At 46.2% G+C, this 25,087-nt stretch overlaps 1 protein-coding gene across 1 annotated transcript in view; it reads left to right on the top strand.

The window, feature by feature from the left end:
• Positions 1-11,993: 11,993 nt before the first annotated feature.
• Positions 11,994-25,087, top strand: part of hnf1ba (HNF1 homeobox Ba) — a 120,947-nt gene continuing 107,853 nt past the window's right edge. Inside the window, 3 exon segments of the mRNA XM_038813106.1 lie at positions 11,994-12,346; positions 20,130-20,329; positions 24,646-24,826. Coding sequence (XP_038669034.1) covers positions 11,994-12,346; positions 20,130-20,329; positions 24,646-24,826 — 734 coding nt within the window.

Genomic DNA, 25,087 nt, shown 5'->3' with positions numbered 1-25,087 from the left:
CTGCACTCTGCCTGCATCTGAGTGCCTTGTCATATGACCGCATGATGGATCTGTACCGCCACCTGCTGGTTGGAGGTCGCACCACCAGCTATCTACAATACACTATTGCTTACAGGCACATCACCACACGCCCCTCAGTGGGGGACTGTGTATTCCCTGTAGTCATTAGTGTCCCATCACCTCCTGAACCCCAAGTTACGACAGGAGGAAAATGTTTTTCTGTCGGAAGGTTGTGAATCTCTGGAACTCTCTTGCTCAAAAGGCCGTGGAGGCAGTCTTTGAATATTTTAAAGGCAGAACTAGGTTGATTCTTGATAAGCAAGGGGGGAAGCGTAAGGTTATGGGGGGGGGGGGGGGTAGGCAGGAACGTCAGCTTGAAGTTACAATCAGATCAGCCATGATCTTATTGAATGAAGAACAGCACGAGGGGCCGAGTGGCATACTCCAGCTCTTAATCCTTATGTTTGTATGTGCCACCAATTATTTTTTGCTTTGTTTTACTGCTCACCCTCCAATTTCATGGCACAGCCTCAGACTTGTTTTCTGTTCCTGGGTTTGCCATTTGATCCACTGTGTTTTTACATGCCCTTCCCTCACTATTCACTCCAAACCTCATTAGTTTCTCCCCATCCTGATTTTGGAAATCTTGTCCGCCAATCGCCACTTTGCGCCAGGCATTTGCTTTATTTTCTCTCTCTGTCATTGGTGTTAATTTTCTAAATACCTACACAACACAAATGATACGATTTCCAAGTCAATGACTGCATCACTAATCATATTACTTACCTCCTTCAAACCACCGGCCCTGACGCTTTTAATTTGATAAGCAATTTATAAGCAACATTGTCTGGCGGAACCGCTATCAATGCTGGGGAAACTTATCTTCAAAAAAGCGACACCTCAATTTTGTTTCCAAATCAACACTTGTGTTAAAATAATATTGTTGAACAATGCACTGCCTAAAATAGCCCCTTTTCCCGCATCACCATTAACTCTCATGGGCAAATATTTTTTTTAACTAAAACTAAAATTCTAGTTCTAAGGCTAACAGTGGGCCCGGGAGATTGCTGGGCAATGGGGAAGAGTTGGCAACTCATCTCCAGAAACAAGTTCCTGTAAAGTAAATGATGCTCACATCTAAGTGGAGTTTGCCACGAGGACTCACTCGCTCATTATTTGTCCCCAGAACTTAATTTAATTGTGGGTTTTCCCCTTGAAATAATTCTGCTCAGGGAGTATGCAGATAGTTGTCAAACCCTCAAAATCCCATCCAACAGCCATGTGCAGCCACACGATTGGAGAAGGTCTAGCGGTGAAGGCAGAGATGCAGTCTCATGGTAGAGGAAGCTTGGGGGGGGGGGGGGGGGGGGGGGACATTGCGGAGATTTCAAGTGCAGGAAGGAAATCATCCTGTTTCCTTGTTTTCATTCATTTGCAGGATGTTGGCGTCAGCCAGCATTTATTGCCCATCTCACCCTCCCTTCATTTCAGAGGGCACTTGAGAGTCAACGTATGGGTCACTTGTGGGTCTGGGGTCACATGTAGGCCAGACCAGGTAAGGACGGCAGATTTCTCTCCCTGAAAGACATTGGTGAACCGGATGGTTCACAATGGTTTCACGGTCATCATTTATCAAATTCAAATTTCACCACCTGCCGTGGTGGGATTTCAACCCATGATCCCACATCTTGCCCTTGGTCTCTGAGTGACAATACCACTACACCACTCTCTCCTGATTTCCCTTCCCTCTTTCTCAGTAACGTCTATGCCTGCAGGCAGTTGTAGTTCTCATTGTCCAACTCTCTGGAGAGTTGAACGGGATGGCGCTAACTCCAAATGTGAAAAGCAATGCAACCTTTGGGCTAGATATTTTAAAATAAACTTCCATATGGCAGATGTGGCCAGTGAGCCATAGCTTGCGCACCCCCCCCCCCCCCCCCCACCCGCAGCCTAGCAAAATGTAGCAGACACATGGGAACACTACCACCTCCAACTTGCCCGACACACCATCCTAACTTGAAAATATATGGCAGTTCCTTCATTACTTCTGGGTTAAACGCCTGGATCTCCCCTCCAAACAGCACTGTGAGTGTCCGTACACCACAGGGACTGCAGAGCAGTGATGGGCAATCTGTGCCTGGGGGCCACATATGACCCATCTGGGTTCTGAGTGCGGCCCATGAGACATTCTGTTGGCCATTTCCAATGTGCAGGGTTGCCTCATTCCGCTGATTTCCATCCACATAGTTTTTTTTCGACCAGATGACTGAATTGATTTGCACGTAAAGCAAGCGCAAGTGAGGTGAGGAGCGTGCAGATTGCTCACAACGTCAACTGTGAGAGCCATGTGTCCAAGTGTAAATATTTCTTTTGTTTTTACCATTTGAAGTTGGTGACAGTTCTATTAATATATAAAAGATGAGGCATTTTTTATAACTCGTTATGAAATGTTTAGCATGTGTCAAACGTATTTAATCTTATTCATGGGGCCATGGTTAATGGCCAGGCCCTGTTTCAATCCTGTGGCCCATTGAGATGAAGGAGGGCCACTCACACAGCCCACTCACTAGCCTAGGTCGCCCACCACTGCTGCAGTGTTTCAACAGGGTGGCTCACCACCACCTTCTCAAGGGCAATTAGGAATGGGCAACAAAAGTCGGCCTTGCCAGCAATTGTTATGAGCCAGAGTTTAGAGAACCCCAAAGTGTATCATGGAGTTCATCTGACCCCCACTTTTAATAGATTGTGGTATGGGGAGCACACGGCCCACTCTACAGGTGTGGTACAGCAGAAATGAAAAGTATTTTTTAAAGCAAAACAACGTTTATTCTATGAACTCAAGTTAACCTTTTTAAAACAAACAGTGAACATCTTAGCAACCAGTAATTCAAATACAACCCCCAAAGAGTACAACACTAAGTAATCCTTAATAGCTTCCCAAACAACATCCAGAAGACAGATGAAACACCTTTCAACAGAAGCACTTTAGGTTTACATTCACTACTGAAAACATTTATAATTCTGAATTTACCAAATGATCAAGAGATAGTCTTTTCATGGCAGAGAGATCAACAGTACAGCTACTCTGTCTGGCTTCAGCCACCACACTGAAAATGAACCTAAAACACAACCTGCAGCAAACAGCCTAAAATGAAAGTAAAAAGCTGACAGACAGCCCAGCTCCACCCACTCTCTGGCATCACTGCAGTAGTAAACACCCATTTCTTAAAGGTACTCTCACTACAGATATTTATATACACACCCATTTAAAAACACCCATTTCTTAAAGGTACTCTCACATGACACAACTCTCAAATGCCATGAATGAACGCATAATTTTGATAACGATCAGTGCACGAGTTGAATTTTCAGTGGTGTAATGTGGTCTCACTCCAATCCCACTTTGTCCTCCTTGTGTAGAATTGTAACATGTACGATGAGGACTTTCTGACTTTTAAAATGCAAACCCCAAGAGAAAAAGGACCTAAATTTACGAGGTTTGAAAAGAGACAACAAATAATCAATGTTTTATTAAGATTCAAAGTTTCATAGAATGGAGCTCTAGGCTGCTTGCATGACGTTTAATTTGCCTGCTGTGAGTGTGCCAGTGTAACTTTAAACGGGCCACTTCTGGAGAGCCTGGCCCTTTAAGACAACATAATACAATTCTTCAGAGGACCTGCTGACATCACTCCATGACAAAACAAACATGGAAATGTATTTTTAGCCTTAAAAGTATTAACTGGGCAGCTGGCACATGCAGGGGATGGAAAGTGCAATCCAAATTACTCATAAAGCAGTGAGCTGCCTGCTTTGTGCTGACAATGTTGGAACTGGCTGGCTGTACTTTGCATTAGATGCAGAGCTGTTTCAGATTTGGCCAGTGGAAGCACAGCTTGTGATTGAAGCCTCTTTCCACCGACACCCCCCTCCCCCCCCCCCCCCCCCCAACCCACCAGATTTAATTCAAGCAAATGGGATGCGACCACCTCAATAACAACAACTAGCGTTACGTGGCAGCTTTAGCACCTCAAGGTGTTTCACACAAATATTATCGGACAAATGAAATGACACTCAGCCTTATTCATAAAACCCCTACAGTGCAGAAGGAGACCATTCGGCCCATTGGGTTAGCACCGATCCTCTGAAAGGGGCATTCCACCGAGAGTAAAGGAACTCTGTCCCCATAACCCCACTTAACCTGCACATCTTTGGACACTAAGGGGCAATTTAGCATGACCAATCCACCTAACCTGTACACCTTTGGACATTGTGAGGAAACCGGAGCACCCGGAGGAAACCCACGCAGACATGGGGAGAACATGTAAACTCCACGCGGTCATCCAAGGTCAGAATTGAACCCGGGTCCCTGGCGCTGTGAGGCAACAGTGCTAACCACTGTGCCACCATGCCGCTCAAAGATATTGAGCAGATATTAAGGTCCACAACCAAAAGTTTAATTACAAGTTTAATGGTTTTAAGGAGAGAGAGAGATTGAAGTAGGAATTCCAAAGTTTAAGGCTTAGACAGCTGAATAGGGCAATGATTTAAATCAGGGGGGAAAAAGAGGGCAGAATTGAAGGAGTGCAGAGATGGGTGCAGTGGGGAGGAGGCTACAGAAATAGAGAGGGGTAAGACCAGGGGGCCAGGAAGACGAGGGTGAGAATTTGAACATGGTGGCAGGGTTGAATGGCAAGCGGCATTTTTTCAGGTCTGCAAACAGCTGCAGCATTTCTCCAACAACTAGGTGGTACATATGTTCATTTAAGGTGAACAATGTGTTACCTTCGAGCTGGGATAGCTGTTGGCTGAGCAATAATTGTTTAGTGAGCAGCCCAGGGTGCAGATGTATAAACACATGTTCAGAACTGAATGGAGAGTCCAGCGATGTGCAGGTTAGGTCATTCTAAATTGTCCCTTAACGTCCCTTTGGGTTGGGGTGGGGTTACAGGGATTGGGGGGGGGGGGGGGGGGAGTGGTCCTAGGTGGGGTGCTCTTTCAGAGAGTCGGTGTAGGCTCGATGGGCCGAAAGGACTCCTGCGCTGCGGGGATTCTATGAGAGCCAGCGGTACAACTCAACACCACCCATTCCCCACCATTGCCGGGAGGTACGAACCATAACAGTTCACGCAATTCAGGCAATTGCGGTTTGAATTCAGGGGACAAGCAAAGCGGCGATGCAAACAATGTGGCTTGGGGGTGGGGTGGAAATGCGGGGAGGGAGTGGGGGGGGGGGGGGGGGGTAACTTTGAAAGTTTCCTGAGGTTCATTAATGCCAATGTTGATTCGAGGGACGCAATGCCACATGCGGTCCACGGCCACTAACATTGGACTGAATGGGCAGTGAACTCTCGCCAAGCGGGGGGCCCGCCGGCTTGAAACTCAATCTGCAGACACCAGTCATCCAAATCTAGGAACCCCCAGTTTTTAATCATTCTGGTGAAACGCCCCTTAATCCGCACCAGGTTATTAACCCAACCTTGACCCTTGCCCCACACTGGGTTGTTGGAGCCGCGGGCACCTCATAAAATGGTCCACGTGAATTGACACTAGTTTCAATGACTTTGACAAGAGATTTGGCTTTGAAGCATCCTTGGCTACCAAGGCAAGTGAGGACGCAAAGAGCTCCAAACACCGCACCCTTCACCAAAATACAGAAAGCTGGCGGATTGGGCATACTTTCAGCAAGATTGCGGGAAAGGATCGAGGTCAGTGAGGATGATCAGATGGGTCAGATTGGAGAAATGCCTTCTGCGTTAATCAGAAACACCAACCCCAGTATCCTTGTGGAAGGTGGGATCCCGCTCGCCTCCCAGCCGGTACAAATGTATCCACGTGTTCAGGAAACCACCGATTAAATATTGACCCCACAACAAACCCCCTCAAATTCACTGTGGCCGTAGCCATGGGGCATTATCTGTGCTCGTTGATCAGGATTTATTTTCTTTAAAAAAACGAAAAACTTCACGTCTTCCTCTCAAAACATTTCGTTAGCAACGGCTTTGCCAAATAGATTTTAACGAAAGGGTGGATTCTTCTGTCCCTGCACCCCGTGTAAAATATTTAGCCACAGATCCTTTCTGTATTCAAAGATTATCGAAGATCTCCACGTAATTGCGAGTGCTATTTTTTTCTCTCTCTCTCTGCTCTGGACGAAAATTCTTCCTGAAATGAATTCTGTTCGAATCCCCCCCCAATCCCATCTGGAAAACAACGACAGAAGATTTATTAAAAATATGTATCTATTCATTCCTCTCGTTCGACCAGTCGGTTAAATAATGAGGCTTAAAAAGGGGGGGCTGTGGACTGAAAAATATTTGCGAAGTAAATCGATAAAGCCAGCCCAGGTTTAACGAGTGTCAGATTATTTCAGCTTCAAAAAAACAAAAGTTTTAATTCTCTCCCTCCCCAGTCCCTTGATTAAACTGGTCGTCAATCCCCTTGATAACAGCCCAGTAAAAAACGACTGGTCATTGTCCTGTTTGGACCGAAGCAGTAACTTTGTGCAGTCACGTTGTGACCTTTTAGGGCTATTGTTTATATAATGTCTTTAAACAATATGGCAAAACTTATTTGTTTAATAAGAAGGGCGGTAGACACAACACGGGAGGGGAAAATGTTGATAAACTGGGGTCCATCCTATTTACAGTTTATTGAAGGGTCACCTGGATGCAAAAATGAAGATTTTTTAAAAAATCAAATCGAATCAAATGTTGCTCTGAAGGAATACACTTGCTCCGACGGGAGATGATCGGGGTCAATTACCTGAGCTGCTGTCTTACAAAAGGAGCGTTGCGGGGCTATTGTGGAAAGTTACAAGATTATGGAGGGCGATAACACTGATGTGACAATGGGCTTCATTCAAGGGTCTTCCCTCTCCCTCTCCTTCTCCCTCCCTCTCCCTCTCTCTCTCTGGAGATTGATTATACATAAAGTGCGGCTGCATCGGGAGGCCAAAGACTGGACTTAAAGGCGCGCAGTCAGCATTATTATTCGGCTGGACTATCAAAAGGCCAAATCGTTGCAGGGCGGCCAGTGTGATGATCATGGACATCGTCCCGGTTCGCTCTGCGAATACCCCCCCCCCCCCCCCCCGCCTTAATATCGTTTAGTTTCGTTGGCCCTTCCACCCCCTCTCTTGGCAAGCTTGCCCTTTGTAACATTGATCAATCAAACGTTTGCAGAAGGTAGCAGTGCTTACTGGCAGATTGAATCTGCCAGAGGACCGGGGGGGATATCAAATCCTTTACTAAAACATCCTGGAGTTTGATATTTCCACTTAAGAGTGCCGCGTTTGTTTTTAATGCTCCATTGTTGCTGTTGTTACATTTGAGCAGGGCAGTTGACACTCCACACGTTTGCTCTGTACTTACTGCTGACTGTGGACCGTTGCACGATTCACACAGCCGGGGAAAGTCATTGCTCAGCGCCTGTTTGGGTTTTGCCTTTTTGCGGCTCTGAGCACAAGTACCTGGGTGTGCAGGCCAAGCGAGAGCACTGTTTGCAGGATTGAAATGTGCCGGGGCTATGGTGGGTTCTGCAAACCGGACAAAAATAGTGATAAACATCGACCCAATTTCGTACGGAGTTACCGGATTACTATCAACCTGCTCTGCACTGTAAAACTATAGACGCGCTATCAGTCGCCCAGGGCCTTGGAGCAAATTCGTTCTTGAGGGACAGAGAGGCCCCTGACATATCCCGTCCATTCCGAGAAGGGAGGGGGGTGGCAATGCTTATTTCTCACTTAGAGACCCGAGAGGAGAATAACAGCCGGCATTTCCTGCCTCGGGGTGGATAAAACAACCGGTATTAATGATTCCTTTGTAAACCCCCGCGGCTCCTGACCAGAGATCTCTACCTTTCCAAACGACTTTGGTAGCTTTGCTCCACAGGCCAGCTTCTCTCTCTCTCTTCCCCAGTCCTCAGGTGTAATCTCCCTGTCTGAGGCAAGGCAGGGGGGGGGGGGGGGGGGTCCCACTAAAACCCCATATTCGTGTCGACCAAACCGCAGCCCCTCCCGTGCAGAAGCGGGTTGTGTACACAAAACTTACTGATGGATCGGCCAATGTCACTGACCTGGTTTCTACTTTTATCGATCGACCTGCTTGTTGTGGTCTATTTGGTTTTTTTTTGGAGGGGGGGGGGGCGGAGGAGGTGAGGGCAAGGGGGGAATGGTGAGGGTAAGGGGGCGGTGGGGTGAGGGTAAGCGGGCGGTGGGGTGAGGGTAAGGGGGAGGGGGGTGAGGGTAAGGGGGAGGGGTGAGGGTAAGGGGGCGTGGGGGTGAGGGTAAGGGGGCGTGGGGGTGAGGGTAAGGGGGGGGGGGGGGGGGTAAGGGGGGGCGGGGTGAGGGTAAGGGGGGGTGAGGTAAGGGGAGGGGTGAGGGTAAGGGGGCGTGGGGGTGAGGGTAAGGGGGCGTGGGGGGTAAGGGGGGCGGGGTGAGGGTAAGGGGAGGGGGTGAGGGTAAGGGGAGGGGTGAGGGTAAGGGGGCGTGGGGGTGAGGGTAAGGGGGCGGGGGGGGGGGGTATTTCATTTTCCACCCGGAATAATCTCCTCGTTTAAAATCTCTCGGCGTTTTGCTGTGTCTGTTGAATGGCCGCTGTACTTTTTTGGCCTCAATGAGCCCTATTACATTAAACATAAATAAATACAATGAATAAAGGCTGGTCAGCTTTGAATTGTTCAGCCGCCCGTCCATTGCCGGGGGCACAAGTTAACGCGCAGCTTCTGTTTTATGAACAGTAGCGAGTTTTGACTCTAGGAGCCGCTGACGGTTCTCCCATAAAATCGGGGTTCCTGTGATCGAGGGACATGTTTCACTCGTTAGCCATGAACTGTGAACAACTTTGAGTCAGTTACCTATGGATCAAAGCGGCCACGTTGGGCGAATATTTGATCTCCGGCCTCCACTGCGCATATTCTCGTTAAAGTCGAGCTTGCTGTCAAATCTCTCAATGATAGTCAGAATATAGGTTGGAAAGTCGATTACAATTTACTATGAACTAGAAGCAAACCACCCAATAAACTGTTTTGTGTAGTCAGTGCACACTCATATTAAAATAGGACATTCTGAAATATCCCTCCAATGTTAATCATAGACTATAGAGGACCCCTTTGGCCATCAAACCTGCACCTGCAACAAACCTACTCTGATCTACACTAATCCATGAGACCACAAAACATTGGAGCAGAATTATGCCATTCAGCCCATCGATTCTGTTCCTCCATTGGATAATGGCTGATATTTTTCTCACCCCCATTCTCCTGCCTTCGCCCCATAACCCCATCCACTTATTGATCAAGAACCTATCTATCTCTGTCTTAAAGCCACTCAGTGATTTGGCCTCCACAGCCTTCTGCGGTAAAGAGTTCCACAGATTCACCACCCACTGGCTCATCTCTATTTTAAGGGATCGTCCCTTCAGTCTGAGGCTGTGTCCTCGGGGTCTAGTTTATTTTCCTAACAGTGGAAACATCCTCTCCACGTCCACTCTATCCAGGCCTCTCAGTATTTTATAAGTTTCAATGAGATCCGCCCTCATCCTTCTAAACTCCATCGAGTACAGGCCCAGAACGCTCACCCGCTCCTGGTATGACAAGCCCTTCATTCCACTTTCCCCCTTTGGAGATTACAGGGTTTGCAATCTTTCCCAAAGCATCATTCAGTAATCGCCCTCCTGTCCCGTCCCCCCCCCCCCCCCTGTTTTTATCTCCGTTTTTACGACCCCAGGAGACAGATAGAGTTTATTTCAGCATGAACTGGACATGATTTGATTTAATTGGTGAAACTCCAGGATCGAACTGTGGACAGGAGAAAGAAAAAGAAAAAGACAAACACATTGCAGAAGGAGATAGAAAGCCTGTTGCTGGGGCCACCTCTAAGTTGCCCAGCAGAGCCTGTTTTTGACTGGGTGTTTGTTTCCCGGGTAGAACAGGAGTTATCCCTCAGGGGTGAGTCGCACTGGAACCTGGTTGGTCACCACTTCGCTCCCAGCTGTCTGCCCGCTCACTGTTAAAAGACGAATATTCAACTCCATTAAATGTGAAATTTAAACAAATGGTTTACTTCGAGAGCGGCTACCGGCGAGACTCGGTCGGATCCGGAAAATAGTGTTTCCTCCACCAAAACCCTCTTGCATATATATATTTTTAAAAATCGGGGATTGATTCCCCCCCCCCCCCCCCCCCGGAAAACACTTGGGGAGTTCAGACCCACAAGAGTGTGACTGTTCAATTCTGAACCGGAGCTCGGGGGAGCATTTCTCATTGGCACTGGGCAATAAAACTGCTGTAAATTGTTGTCGGGGACCCGGCCCAGACATTAGCGGCCTCCTGAAGGGGTATTGTTTTAGGAATCCGTTTGAACTATTACTCCCGACAAAAAAGGCCAACGAAGCTCATTTCGAAGCTGAAGATAAATGCACTTTACTGTTGATATATTGTCAAGTGTACGGCATATTTTTTGTTCCTGGCCTCCCCGTGATGCTGTTTTAAGTTTTAATTCCTAGATACAAAATGAATCGCCTCGCATTTGTTTTAACCAAACCAACTTCACACAACAAAATTCCCCGACTCCTTGTTTTAAGTGGATGCCACTAAGATCGTGGTTTCGTTAAACTTGCAATTCGTGAATAATTACAAACGATGCGCGTCTAAAACCTCCACCAAGTTTCGCACTCACAATACAATTCGTTTCTTGACTTTACTCCGATTTTTTTTGGGGTGAAAAAGATACTAAATAAGTCAATTCCACCTATCTACATCCTGGACAAATTCTTCTGACATTTTGGAAGGAGGTGACTGTGGGTCTGACAGCTTTGGAGAGTAACCTGTCTTAAAGTTCGGTTTCCAACCGGGTGCAAAGAACCGACCCCGTGCAAATTGACACACATTTGTGAAGCGTGTTCATTTCGCCCAGAGTTGGGAAGGAATGGATTCGAAATCTAAAGTTCAAATTGATTCACCCTGAGTAAAAATGGCCTATGGTTCCCCACCATTCAGGTCAAATCCCTCGTACTCTGCCGGGGAATTCGTTCATGGATTGGGAATCATTTCCAGCGCTGATCATTTTCCTTTGGCTCTGGTCAACGCCCAACGCTAAGCTCGCCAGTCCCCAACCTTTCTTCCAACTCTAAGTCCATGCACCCTAATCTTTAAAAGTCAGACCTTTGTCTAATTAACTTTGCCAGGGGCCTGTTTGCCGAATTCGAGACGCGTCCTGCGAAACTCGAAAAGTTATATTTTCCCTTAAAACAAAAGAGGCAAAAGTGCCAAGGCTTGGATTTTCCTCTCTCGGCTGTTCGGAGTCGTGTGTGTGTGTGTGTGTGTTTTAACCTCTCCTTGACAGTCCTGCGTTTGTTTGTTTGCATTTAACCATTTCTCTTTTAGTTTAACCTGTGTGTGTGTTCATTTGTTTTATTTATTTTTTTGGCCCCTGCCCCTTGCAGCCTTTCCGATCGGCTGGTACTTGAGCGGATTCTGGACTTTGTGCAGCCGCCAGTCCAAAGTTCACGGAGCTTTGTAGGTGCGGAGCGATAAATAGCGGCCAATAAAATGTGCCAGTCTCAAATGTAAACACCATGAGCCGCGGCTCACATTGTCCCAGCTCCTCCAGCAGCACTCTCTCTCTCTCTGTGTAGCCAGTCTGTATTTGCATATTGCCAAGACTTGTCCACCCCCCCCCCCTCCTCCTCCCTCCCTCCCTCCCTCTCTCTCGCAAAGACCTACCCGTCCGATTTGCATATTCCTATATTCTCTTCCCAAAGATCATGGCAGTGTAGAGCAATCGGCACGGTGCAGGAACAACCTACTCCGGATTCTTAATTTCCCTTCTTAAAATATTACTATTGATGCGCCACAGAGGGACGAGAGGATCCGATTGGCCTGCCCTGTGTTTGTACATATATATATATATATATATTTTCCTCTTGAGAGAAGAGAGAGGAAAGGAGGAGGGGGGGGTGGTTAAATAAAACGTTTGATTTATTTAAAATATGGTGTCCAAATTGACATCTCTCCAACAGGAGCTGCTGAGCGCCTTGCTGAGCTCGGGGCTTTCCAAAGATGCTCTGATCCAGGCGCTGGAAGACCTGGAGCCCTCGCCCAACTTCGAGGTGAAGCTGGAGAACCTGCCCGACGTCTCCCCGCTGAAGATGAACGGCGCGGGCTCGGAGGGCAAGGCCGTCTTCCACACGCTGACCAACGGCCACGGCAAGGGCAAGCTGTCCGGGGACGAGGGCTCCGAGGACGGCGACGACTACGACACCCCGCCCATCCTCAAGGAGCTGGAGTCCCTCAACACCGAGGAAGGGGTCGAGCAGCGAGCCGAGGTGGACAGGATGCTGAGGTGACCCTTATTATTATTATTATTATTAATAATTAAGTCTGGTTCTGCATCAACCTCATCAATTGAAACAAGGCTGGGTTTTACAGATCCCCCCACCCACCCACCCACTAACTCCCTAAATAGTTTGCCGTGTATTATTCTGAGCGGGTTGGCGGCAGATCAGCTCAACGTGTCGCGCGTAGGAGCTGGGCGGAGGTGATCGGTGAAGCCTCGGCTATCGTCAAAACATTTATTTCCTCCTGTGTATTTGACCCATAAACTATTTCACCTCCCTTGTCGGTCCCGCCGAGGACGTAAAGCGGAGGAAATAATGTAGTGGTTTTATTGCAGTGTTATTTACCAGGAGCTTTATTTTGGACATGTTGTCAGTTTCACCTGTAGTTTCACTCTGCCCATTTTTGTCAGAGCCTCTTTCGCAACTGAGCGCTGCCCAGGGCGGGCGGTATGGGGGAGAAATCACAGTAATAATTGATGTGTGTGTGGGGGGGATCACAGTATAATCGATGTGTGGGGGAGAAATCGTAGTAATAATTGATGTGGGGCGGGGGAAATCACAGTAATAATTAATAGTAGTGGAAATCGCAGTAATAATTGATGTGTGAGGTAATCACAGTAATAGTTGACGTGTGGGGAAAATGACAGTAATAATTGATGTGTGGGGGAGAAATGTAATAATTGATGTTTGTGTGGGTCGGTAATAATTGATGTGTGTGTGTGGGGGGAGGGGGGTTCACAGTAATAATTGATGTTTGGGGAGAAATCGTAGTTTAATAATTGATGTGTGGGGTAATCACAGTAATAGTTGACATGGGGGAAAATCCAGTAATAATTCATGTGGTGGAGAAATCACAGTAATAATTGATGTGTGCGGGAAATCACAGTAATCATTAATGTGTGTGTGGGAGAAATCAGTAATGATTGATGTGTGGGGGAATCACAGTAATCGTTGATATGTGTGTGGGGGGAATTACGGTCATAATTGTGTGTGGGGAATCACAGTAATAATTGATTTGTGGGGAGAATCACAGTAATAATTGACGTGTGCGAGAAGTCTCAGTAATAATTGATGTGTGGGGGAAATCACAGTAATAATTGATGTGTGGGGAGAAATCACAGTAATAATTGATGTGTGGGGAGAAATCACAGTAATATTGATGTGTGGGGGGAAATCACAGTAATAATTGATGTGTGGGGAGAAATCACAGTAATGATGTGTGGGGGAAATCACAGTAATAATTAATGTGTAGGGGAATTACAGTAATAATTGATGTGTGGGGGAGAAATCACAGTAATAATTGATGTGTGGGGGAAATCACAGTAATAATTGATGTGTGGGGGAGAAATCACAGTAATAATTGACGTGTTGGAGGGAAGCACAGTAATAATTGACGTGGATCTCCGGAAATAATCACCGAGAAGTCGCAAGGTTTTCTAAGCGTAGTCCAACAAAAAAACGAGCCCTCTTTTCAAAGCGAATACACAACTTAGCCATGAACAAAAATACCCCTTATAAAGTTAGGCGACCCGCTTCTCCAGGGTGTTATAAACGGGGCTGTTTCTTGTTCTGAGTTACATCTAAAGTTCACGGACAATAAACAAACTCTGACAGTTGAAACGCCTAACAACCTGAAGCAGAAACCGATTTTAGGTGAAGCTGCCGAAAGACAAACCGCTTAAATTGACAGCAGAGCAATGTTATTGGGCACCCAGAAAATTAAGGTTGGTCGGAGCTGAACACTTGCAGCAAAAGCACTGCTCTCGCTGGAGCGTTCCTCCTGGCGATTTATTTCAAACTCACAGCCACCTTTCGAAGTCCTTTATGTTTCAAAGCGTCCATAATCGGAAGCTGCCGAGAGGAGAGAAACAAGAACGTGGAGTAAAACTCAGGGCTCGCCCGAGCGTCCCTCTATGTCCCGGGTCTAAGAGTGAGAAATTGTACCCATTCATTCAGCTTCGGAACCCAAAGTTAGGACAGAAGGAGCCGAGTTATCACAGGTGAAATACAGTCACCGTGAAAATCGGTTGTAATTGCCCCAACGACTAAGGTCTGTAGCAAAAAGGCTGACTGTGTCTGGAACCCTATCTTTACAATAACTTGTACGTCCGCGCAGACTTAACATAAATACAGTTATTTCGATTTAACATTTTCGATGCGTGCTGGAAAATGCATTTAAAAGAAAAAGCCCAACAGCAACTCCGCCAATATTCGTGTTCAGTTTTAACCGGCTTTCGCCCCGTTGTTTATTGAGTGAGAGCTTGCTGCAGTTTCCTCCCCCCCCCCCCCCCCCCCCCGTGCTTCACGGTTTTGTAACAGTTTGTAAATATAAATCTGACCCAGGCTTCTGGAAGCACGTGGAGCTGACGTTTCTGCCGAGTGCTATTAATTTATTATAAATCATCAACCCCGATTGAGTAGAAAAGTGGACCACACTTTGATTAGGTGAATGGCTAACCTGGTTACTCATTGCCAAAGCTCAGCTGTAAAGAGAGGCTTGAATCTCAATGCGGGCATTATCCTAAACCAACATGTGTGGGTGTGTTTGGGGCTGGGAAGCCCGTGATAACTTGTTAAATATGAGCTGAAAATTACAATCGGCAATCAGATGCGAGTGGAGCAAGGATGGAATGCATCAAGTTCGATTTTAAAAAGCCGCACACCATTCTTAATCAGAGTTCAGGAAGGACAAACCCCCCGTCCATGTCTTTAATGCAACTCCCAATGTTTTGTACCTTTCACTGTTGATTTCAACGACACGTTTAAAGAGCTGGGCACATTCCTGCTGGGTACCGTATTTCCTGTTTGAATTAAATATTATTTTTGGATTGTTGTTTATCCTCCTCCCCTCGATATACGGTTAACTTTTTTTGGTTCGGAAGCGCCGAGGGCGATTGCCAGGAATTGGATCAACAACATGTTGCCACAGGGGCAGAAATCCAATGGGATAAAGTTCCCCGGGCTAACCGCGATGAAAGGGTAAACGAAGGGGGGGGGGGGGAGAAAATGTTTTAACTCCGACTTCAAGCGCATTTTTAAAATACGATTATTTAAGAAAATGCGTAGACGTCGCCAGGTCAAACTAAACGAAATTCCTTCAAACGGACCACAACAGGGGGGGGGGGGGGGGTCGCAGTAATCGAGACAAATCCATTTGTCCTTTCGTATGGGGAATACAATTGATCATGGCAACATATAGAATCGGATAAATAGATCACGGGGGTGGGGTTGTCGATTGCACTCGCGATGGTCTGATAGACTGAGACTGCAGCGTTTGAACCATTCCAGAATATATCAGAATATCACTAAACTAGCCAAACTAGGCTATTGAAAAATATTGATCAGATACGGGCCCCAAGCCGCTTCGCTCATTGTGGGTTCCAATGTAATTTCAATGTAATTTCAGGCTGGGGGTGAAATTGACAATCAGCCGCTCCGCTGGGTGTTTCGTTTTGAAATGTATTCCAGCCCCCCCCGCCCCCCCAACCCACGCTCGGCCAGGGTGGGGGGTGAGAGTTGGTAGATCGGTAAATAGGTAGCAAAAAAATTCAGAAAGGGTTTGAGACTCCCTGGGCCCACGCTCAGCTCACAGGAGAGCAGAGAGTGTGTGTGTGTGTGTGAGAGAGAGAGAGTGTGGGCTCCAGACCCGCAGTGTTGTAAAACTCAGATTCACGTGTAAAGGAGGTTAAACGACCATCAGTTGGCAATGAATGTGGACAATGTGTGGTGGTGTTTTAAAAAAAATCAACACCGATTAACTGGAAATAAAGCCTCGCCTAACGGAAAGTACATTTTCGCGCGATTTCCTGCTGAAAAGCGGCACTTTGTGGAGTTTTCAGTTGATTGGAGATCTTTCATGTCTGTATTGTGGACTCGATTTTAATCTGGGCATTACATTTGGCCCAGGCTGGTTAGGTTGGGGTTGTTCTCCTTCGAGCAGGGCAGGCTGAGGGGTGATTGAGGTGTATACAATTATGATGGAGGTAGATAGGGTGAATAGGAAGAAACTTTTCCCCTCGGTAGAGCGGTCAATTAATAATAAAAGCTTATTGTCACAAGTAGGCTTCAATGAAGTTACTGTGAAAAGCCCCTAGTTGTTACATTCTGGCGCCTGTTCGGGGAGGCTGGTACGGGAATTGAACCCGCGCTGCTGGCATTATTCTGCGTTACAGGCCAGCTGTTTAGCCCACTGTGCTAAAACCAGCCCCAGCATTCTCTGGGCGGGCATAGATTTAAGGTAAGGAGCAGGAGATTCAGAGGGGATTTGAGGAAAATCTTTTCACCCAGAGGGTGGTTGGAATCTGGAACTCACTGTCTGAAAGGGCGGAAGAGGCGGGAGCACTCACAACTTTTAAGAAACATTTAAATGAGCCCTTGAAATGGTATAGCATAGGCTACGGACCAAATGCTGTAAAATGGGATTAGACACAATGGGCCAAAGGGCCTCATTCTGTGCTGTTAAACTCTATGAGTGGAACATTCACCTGATTCAGGGCTGCTCATCTGGTTGCTGAGATCTGCACAGTGAAAATCGAGGCTTTAATCAGATCGGTTCGTGATAAAAATGGTTCACTAATCCTTTAGGGAATAGGCACTTTAGGGAACAAATTTTTCTCTTTTACCTGGCCTGGCCGAGCCTATATTGTGACTCCAGCCCCTCGGCAATGTGGTCCAGTGCCCCCTGAAGTGGCCTCGCAAACCACTCAGTTGTATCAAACCCTACGACAAAGTACAGCAATGGAAAGACCACCTGGCAATGGATTCAAAGACCAGAGAGGCACAATCAGCCCAGTTCTCCTCACTAATGTCTGGGGACTTCTGTCAAAATTGTGAGAGACCCCACAAATGAGTCAAGCAACAGCCTCTCCTAGTCATACTCTCAGAATCATACCTTTCAGCCAATGTCCCTGACACCTTCAACACCGTTCCTGTCCCACTGGCAGGGCAGACCCATCAGAGCTGGCAGCACAGTGGTGTATTCTTCCCCGCCCCACCCCCTGCCCCCCGAGTCTCCTCAATATAGACTCTGAATGTACATTTCACAGTATCAGGCCAAACGATCGTCCTTCCTTATTGGTGAATCAGTACTCCTCCATAGATTATCATAGAATTTACAGTGCAGAAGGAGGCCATTCGGCCCATCGAGTCTGCACCTGCCCTTGGAAAGAGCACCCTAGCCAAGGTCAACACCTCCACCCTATCCCCATAACCCAGTAACCTCACCCAACACGAAGGGCAATTTTGGACACTAAGGGCAATTTATCATGGCCAATCCACCTAACCTGCACATCTTTGGACTGTGGGAGGAAACTGGAGCACCCGGAGGAAACCCACGCACACACGGGGAGGATGTGCAGACTCCGCACAGACAGTGACCCAATCCGGAATCGAACCTGGGACCCTGGAGCTGTGAAGCAACTGTGCTATCCACAATGCTACTGTGCTGCTCATGTCGTACATCATGTCGTACATGGTACTGAAGGTACCATGGGTACAGAAAGATCTCTGGTCTGGGAATTTCAATGTCCAACACCAAGAATGGTTTGGTAGCACCACCACAGACTGAGCTGGCTGAGCCCTGAAGGACATAATTGCCAGAGTATGTCTGTGGCAGGGGGTGGAGAAATAATACAAGGAACAAGTGCACTCCACCTTGTCCTCAGCAATCTACCTGCTACATATACATCTACCATGACAGTGTTGGTGAGAGTGATCACTGCACAGTCCTTGTGAAGATAAAGTCCCACCTTCACATTTAGGATACCTTCCATCATGTTGTGTGGCACAATCACCATGCTAAATTGGATAGATTGAACTAGCAACTCGAAACTAGGCATCCATTAGGCACTAAAGTCTCTCATCAGCAGCTGTGCTGTATTCCATCACAATCTGTATCTAAATGTATCATTCTTCACTCTACCATTACCATCAAGTCATGAGACTATTGCTGGTTCAACGAGGAGTGCAGGTGAGGTTGCCAGAAGCAGCACCAGGAATGCCTAAAAATGTAGTCCCATCCTGGTGAACCTTCTGCAGCATGTTAACCGACAAAAGTATCAAAGATAAATGATCACACTACCGGAACGGATTCAGCTGCTTCACCTATTCCCTCCATCACAAGGCCAGAAGTGGGAACATTTGCTGCTGATTGCACAGTTTTCAGTCAATCTGCATTTCCTCAGAAATGGAAGCATTCCATACTTGCACACAGCAGGACTTGGGCAATATCCAGGCTTGGGCGTATATGTGACAAGTAACATTTGTGCCAGACAAAGGCCAGACAGTGACCATCTCCAACAATGGAACGTCTTAGCAACCTCCCCTTGATTTTCAATAAGAAGTCTTACAACATCAGGTGAAGGAGCTGTGCTCCGAAAGCTAGTGATTCGAAACAAACCTGTTGGATTTTAATCTGGTGTTGTAAGATTTCTTACTGTGCCCACCCCAGTCCAATGCCGGCATCTCCATGTCATTGATATTCAGTGGCAATACCCCACCATTAACATCTTAGGTGTCACCATTGATCAGAAACATAACTGGATCAGCCACATAAATGCTGTGGCTAGTAAAGAAAGTCAAAGGTTGAACATTCACTGGGTAGTCACGCACCTCTTGGTCCTGCCAAACGTTTCCACCATCCACAAGACATAAGTCAAGAAAGTGATGGAATACTCTCCATTTGACTCGATGAGTGCAACTCAGGGGTGGAACGGTGGCGCAGTGGTTAGCATTCTGGGTTCAATTCTGGCCTTGGGTTACTGCCTGTATGGAGTTTGTACTTTGTCCGTGTCTGCATGGATTTCCTACGGGTGCTTCGGTTTCTTCCCACAGTCTAAAGATGTGCAAGTTAGATGGTTTGGCCATGATAAGATTGTCCCTTATTGTCCCAATATGTACAGGTGAGGAGGGATTACAGCGTTAGGACAAGGTGAGTTGGCCTAGTTGTGGTGCTCTTTCAGAGGGTCAGTGCAGACACGATGGGCTGAAATGGCCTCCTTCTGCATTGTAGGGATTCAATGGATCTTATATAACTCAAGAAGCTTGACACCATTCAGGACAAAGTGGTCCACTTGATCGAGGCCTTATTCATCACCTTAAATATTCACTCCCTCCACCACCAATGCACTGTAGCAGCAGTGTGTACCATCTACAAAATGCACTGCAGCAACTCTACAAGGTCTTTCAACAGCACCTCCCACCTGAAATCTCTGCCATCCAGAAAGACAAGGTAGCAGATGCATAGAAATACCACCACCTGGAAGTTCCCCCGCATCCTCCCCAAGACTCACCCCATCCTGACTTGGAAATATATCATGGATCCTTCACTGTGGCTGGGTCAAAATCCCAGAACTCCCTACCTTAATGGAATTGTGGGTGTACCTACGCCACACAAATGGCAGCCACTTACAATCACCCTCATGAGGGCAATTAGATATGGGCAATAATGCTGGCCTGGAGTGATGCTCACATCCCATGAATGAATTCAAAAAGGAATCTTAACCTAATGGTGAGAGGTACAGTGTGAAGCCCGAATGAAATGAGGGAGAGGCCTCATCACAATGTATTGTAAGTACAAAAGTGTGCAATGCCCTGCAATAATCAGTTGGGTGCTCTAGCCGTTTATATAGAAGTGCGTGGGTGTATCCTGGTGAGTCGCTGAAAGAGTTTTTTCGGAGCAATAATGTCCAGCTTTTGGATTTTTTTTGCCCCTTGTAGGAAGGTGGCATTGTTCCCAAGGAGGATGGAGGTGACTGTGTTAAATATAATGTGTATTTGATGACACAATAGGGAGGACCCATGGCGAGCGGCAAAGATGATCAAAGGCTACATGCAGCAGCACAACATTCCGCAAAGGGAAGTGGTGGATGTGACAGGTCTCAATCAATCTCACCTCTCACAGCATCTCAACAAGGGCACTCCAATGAAAAATCAGAAGCGAGCTGCCCTCTACACCTGGTACATTAGGAAGCAGCAGGAGATTCAGAGACGTAAGTGCCTTTGTCCCAAAGAGGATATGGGGTAAGGGGTGGGGGAACATCACTGAAATTGAACATTGTTCTCAAATAATGCTAAAGTGAGCGGTAAATGATGTGGCTGTGAGAAAAATTGAAGTGAGGAGTTCACTCATAGCCAAGCCATAGTTTTAAGGAAAGATTGGAGAAATTGGACTTGTTCGCCTTGGAGCAGAGATGATTAAGTGGCGACCTTACTGATGTGCTCAAAATTATGTCAATCTTGATAGGGTATAGAAGTAAACCAGGGGCTGGTTTAGCACAGTGGGCTAAACAGCTGGCTTGTAATGTAGAGCAATGCCAGCAATCCTGTCTGCATGAGTTTCACCCCCACAACCCAAAAGATGTGCAGGATAGGTGGATTGGCCATGCTAAATTGCCCCTTAATTGGAAAAAAAATAATTGGGTATTCCAAATTTAAAAAAATAGAGAGCTATGAGGAGAAACTTGACTTAGAGAGTTGTTGGGGTTTGGAATGCGCTGCCTGGGAGAGTGGTGGAGGCGGATTCCATAGGAGTTTTCGAAGGAGAGCTGGATACATATTTGAAAGTGATTAATTTACACAGACACGGCTGGGGAATGGGACTAGCTGGGTAGCTAGTACTCATAATCTGAGGAAAGAATAAGTCTGAATCCAACCTGTACGTCAAGACAGGTTTATTGTCAAACCTGCAGAGTAAAGACACAGACCCTCTGAAAGAGCACTCCACCTAGGCCCAACCCACCCTACCCCGTAACTTAACTTGTGCGTCATTGGACACTAAGGGACAATTTAGCGTGGCCAATCCACCTAACCTGCACATCTTTGGACTGTGGGAGGAAACCAGAGCACCCGGAGGAAACCTAAGTAGGCACGGGGAGAAAGTGAAAACTCCACACAGACAGTCACCCAAGGCCGGAAATATAATAACCATAATAAACTCCAGGCCTGCAATGTACAATGTAAAATTGATACGATGGCAATATAAACAACCTGGTAACAATAATAATATTTTATTGTCACAAGTAGGCTTACATTAACACTGCAATGAAGTTACTGTGAAAAGCCCCTAGTCGCCAAGCCAGGACTCAAACCTGGGACCCTGGCACAGTGAAGCAACAATACTAACCACTGTGCTACCGTGCCGCTCATGCAAAAACATTTCAGATCACACCATTTAAATGTGGAGTTTGTCATCTGCTACTATTTACCATGACCATCCACGTCTCACAAAAACATCATAGAAAGTGAAACAGAAAAGACTATGCCACCTGAATCTGTGTATATCGGTTGGAATATTGCCAGTTATAATATAATCAAAGGTAGGCAATACCTTGGAGTTAAGGAGGCACAGTAAGCATGGGATCCAAATAGATCTGATATTAAATAGTGGTCACAGGACCTGAGATGGTCAACAATATGAACAATGGGCAGCAAGGTGGCGCAGTGGTTAGCACTTCTGCCTCAGAGCACCAGGGTCCTGGGCTCGATTCAGAACTTGGGTGACTGTGAGGAATTTATATGTTCTTCCCTTGTCTGCATGGGTTTCCTCCGGATGCTCCGATGTTAAATTGTCCCTTAGGGTCCAAAGGTGTGCAGGTTGGGTGGGGCTACAGGGATAGGTCAGGGGAGTGGGCCTAGGTAGGGAGCTCTTTCAGAGGGTTGGTGCAGACTCAATGGGCCGAATAGCCTCCTTCTGCAGGGATTCTATGATCATTTACTTTTCTTCTGAAGTTTTACATGTTTTACAACAATTACAAGTTTTAAAACAATAGTTTGACATCATGTAACCACTGGTTCTTGATTGACCTGATTTCATTTTGGTCTTTTGCATGATTAGACTGAAGTTTCCAATAATAAACAAACGTTATCAGTTTTTATATTGTTAGTTTTCCATACATTGAATTTCAGTCATAAATATGCTGAACAGCATTTCTTGATTAACATTTAAAAAAAAGAAAATGTTGATTATATACATTAAAAAACAGTCGAGTAAAGGCAGTGACTCAATCCCAGGTTTCTGCTGACAGAAGCCATTTATAACATGCTTTGCACTCCTAGCTGAATGTGCAACATTTTCCTCATATAAATATATACATCTATACGTATATACATTAATTAAACTCAACACATTGGCCCCATTGGAAAATGAAAACTGATAAAATAGAGATAAATATTGCGTTATATTTTTAGTCTTCTAGAAAATCACCTCAATCTAACAAATACTGACATTGGGAATGTCTTTTCTAATCTTCATGATAATGCTCTTTATTCCTGGATTTAGCTTAAATCACAATAATTGCACAGAAACAAACATTTATATTTTACGATCAATGGGACTCTATTAATCATTCCACCAATATATTCTTATTTTTCTATTCGTTTATCCTCAAGAATGTACATATCAAATTCTCAATTTAAAAACTTTCTCATCAATATTGAGTCCCTGGGCACATCGAAGCACTGAGTCTGTTCCATTTACAGTCAATTCCTGCATTAGAAGAAGTCCTCCATGTTGAGATATCTGCAGCACCATTATTTCTCATCATTCCATACCCTCCACTTTAACAGATCTTGGATAGTCAATAGCTGATGACACACCATTTCCTTGTTCTACAATAAAATAGATTTGTCATTAGGTTCCATTACTTAGATCTATATTCATAATGGCTATCCCGTGAATGGAAACTGGCTGGGTTTTAACCCATTCAGCACAGCTATGTCGCATTCCGGCTTTTGAATCTTTATACAAACAGGAGATCTCCAATGACAAATATTATAAGGGCAGCGACTAGTCATCCCTCTGCCGAATGGAAAGGCCTTTTAGAATTGATTTTGAGAAACCTCCCAGGTCACGGCATGAACTGTTCGTGCCTCGAAACCTCTGACTCTCACCAGGAGAGGAACGCTGATGTGAAAAGTGGAATGTTTCAGCTGAGCGCGAGCTCTTTTGAGTTTGGGCTAAGGGACAGTTTGATTAAAAATGCCCTGCATGACATTACAATGCATCCAGGACAGAATGAAATACCCCAAATAGAGGGCAATGAATATTAATATTTTGCTGCAAATAACAGGAAATTGTAAAATGGTTTCTGCAGTTGTAGAATTATCGATATTGAGAAGATAATTCCATGTGTAGGAGAGTCCAAAACTAGGAGCAATGAAGAGATGGATGCTTGATGGCCGGTGCAAACATGATGGGCCGAAGGGCCTCTCTCTGTGCTGTAAAACTCTGTGACTCTAATATTCGGTCGTCACGAATAAATCCAATAATGAATTCAGGAGAAACTACTTTTCTTAGAGAGTGGTCAGAATGAGGAACGTCACCACCTGTTGAGACAACTAGCTTAGACGTCTTTGAGAGAAAGCTCGATCAGTGTGTGAGGGAGAAAGGACAGGCAGATGGGGTTAGATGAGGTAGGGTGAGAGACGGCTCATAAACAAGCACAGACCAACTGGGCTGAATGGCTACTTTCTGTGCTGTAAATTCTGAATGGTTCTTTGTAACATTTCTTAGCTTGGTAAGGCACAAGCTTTGAATTTGGTTCCAGCTACAAGCACCACTTATGCCAAGTTACATTGTTTTCTCTAAGATAATGGAGGGGAGGCAGTGGTGTAGTGGTATTACTGCTGAACTAGTAATCCAGAGACCCAAGATCGTGCCCTGGGGCAGGTAGTGGAATTCAATCAAAATTCTGGAATTAAAAGTCGAATGATGAATGTTGTCGATTGGCATAAAAACCCATCTGGTTCAATAATGTTCTTTTTTTGGGGGGGAGGAATCTGCCATCCTTACCTGGTCTGGCCTACATGTGGCTCCAGACCCACAGCAATGTGGTTGGCTCTTAAATGCCCTCTGGAATTGCCCAGCAAGCCACACAGTTAGCACTGCGGGTGCACCTACATCACATGCAGCGGTTCAAGAAGGCAGCTCGCCACCAACTCCTCAAAGGCAATTAGGGATGGGCAATGACTGACGGCATAGCCAGCGAGGCCCACATCCTTTGAATGAGTTTTTAAACATTCACCGACCAACCACAAGCTACAGAGAGCGACATAAGGCAGTGCCGTGTCTGCACATCAAGTTTAGGAGCTTTCGTTGATGACTATCGATTTGATTGTGACGGTTCTTGAAATCTTGTCGTGAATTTTTTTTTTGAAGGAATATAGAACTCAGTTTTTTTTGTCCTGTTGTGTAAAGGCTCGGTCAAATCTACCCTTTCTCTTTCAGAATTCAACCAGACTATCCAGAATACTGGAAACACTATGACAGACAAAAGCAGGCCAGATCAGCTGCTGTTTCTCTTTCCAGAGTTCAATCAGCAAGACCAAGGGCAGGCCTCGGAGGTAGGCACTGAGCCTGTCAACAAGAAGATGCGCCGCAACAGATTTAAATGGGGACCCGCCTCCCAGCAAATATTGTACCAAGCTTATGAGAGACAGAAGAACCCCAGCAAGGAGGAGCGGGAGGCACTGGTAGAGGAATGCAACAGGTAAGCCGTCATTACCTGGCAATTTAATAATAAGCAGTTATCCTTGGTAAGTACGCTGCCCGGTGTGGATGGACCCACGTTCGATCGCTGAGTCAGGTGATTGTGACCATGATCGCAGTGAAGGGTGGCACCATTGGACTCAGTACCCTAGGAGTGGGGGATGGGGACGGATCAGCCTGGGATACCCCGACTGACCCTGTGACTTTTACTCGCAAAGCCCATCAGCCTCGACGGTGTCTTCAAAGGATGGCCAAATCTGCA

The sequence above is a fragment of the Scyliorhinus canicula genome, chromosome 12 (genome assembly GCF_902713615.1).
Source record: "Scyliorhinus canicula chromosome 12, sScyCan1.1, whole genome shotgun sequence".
Classification (NCBI taxonomy): Eukaryota; Metazoa; Chordata; class Chondrichthyes; order Carcharhiniformes; family Scyliorhinidae; genus Scyliorhinus; species Scyliorhinus canicula.
Note: the sequence above shows the minus strand (reverse complement) of the source record. Positions and strands in the feature narration are given on the sequence as shown.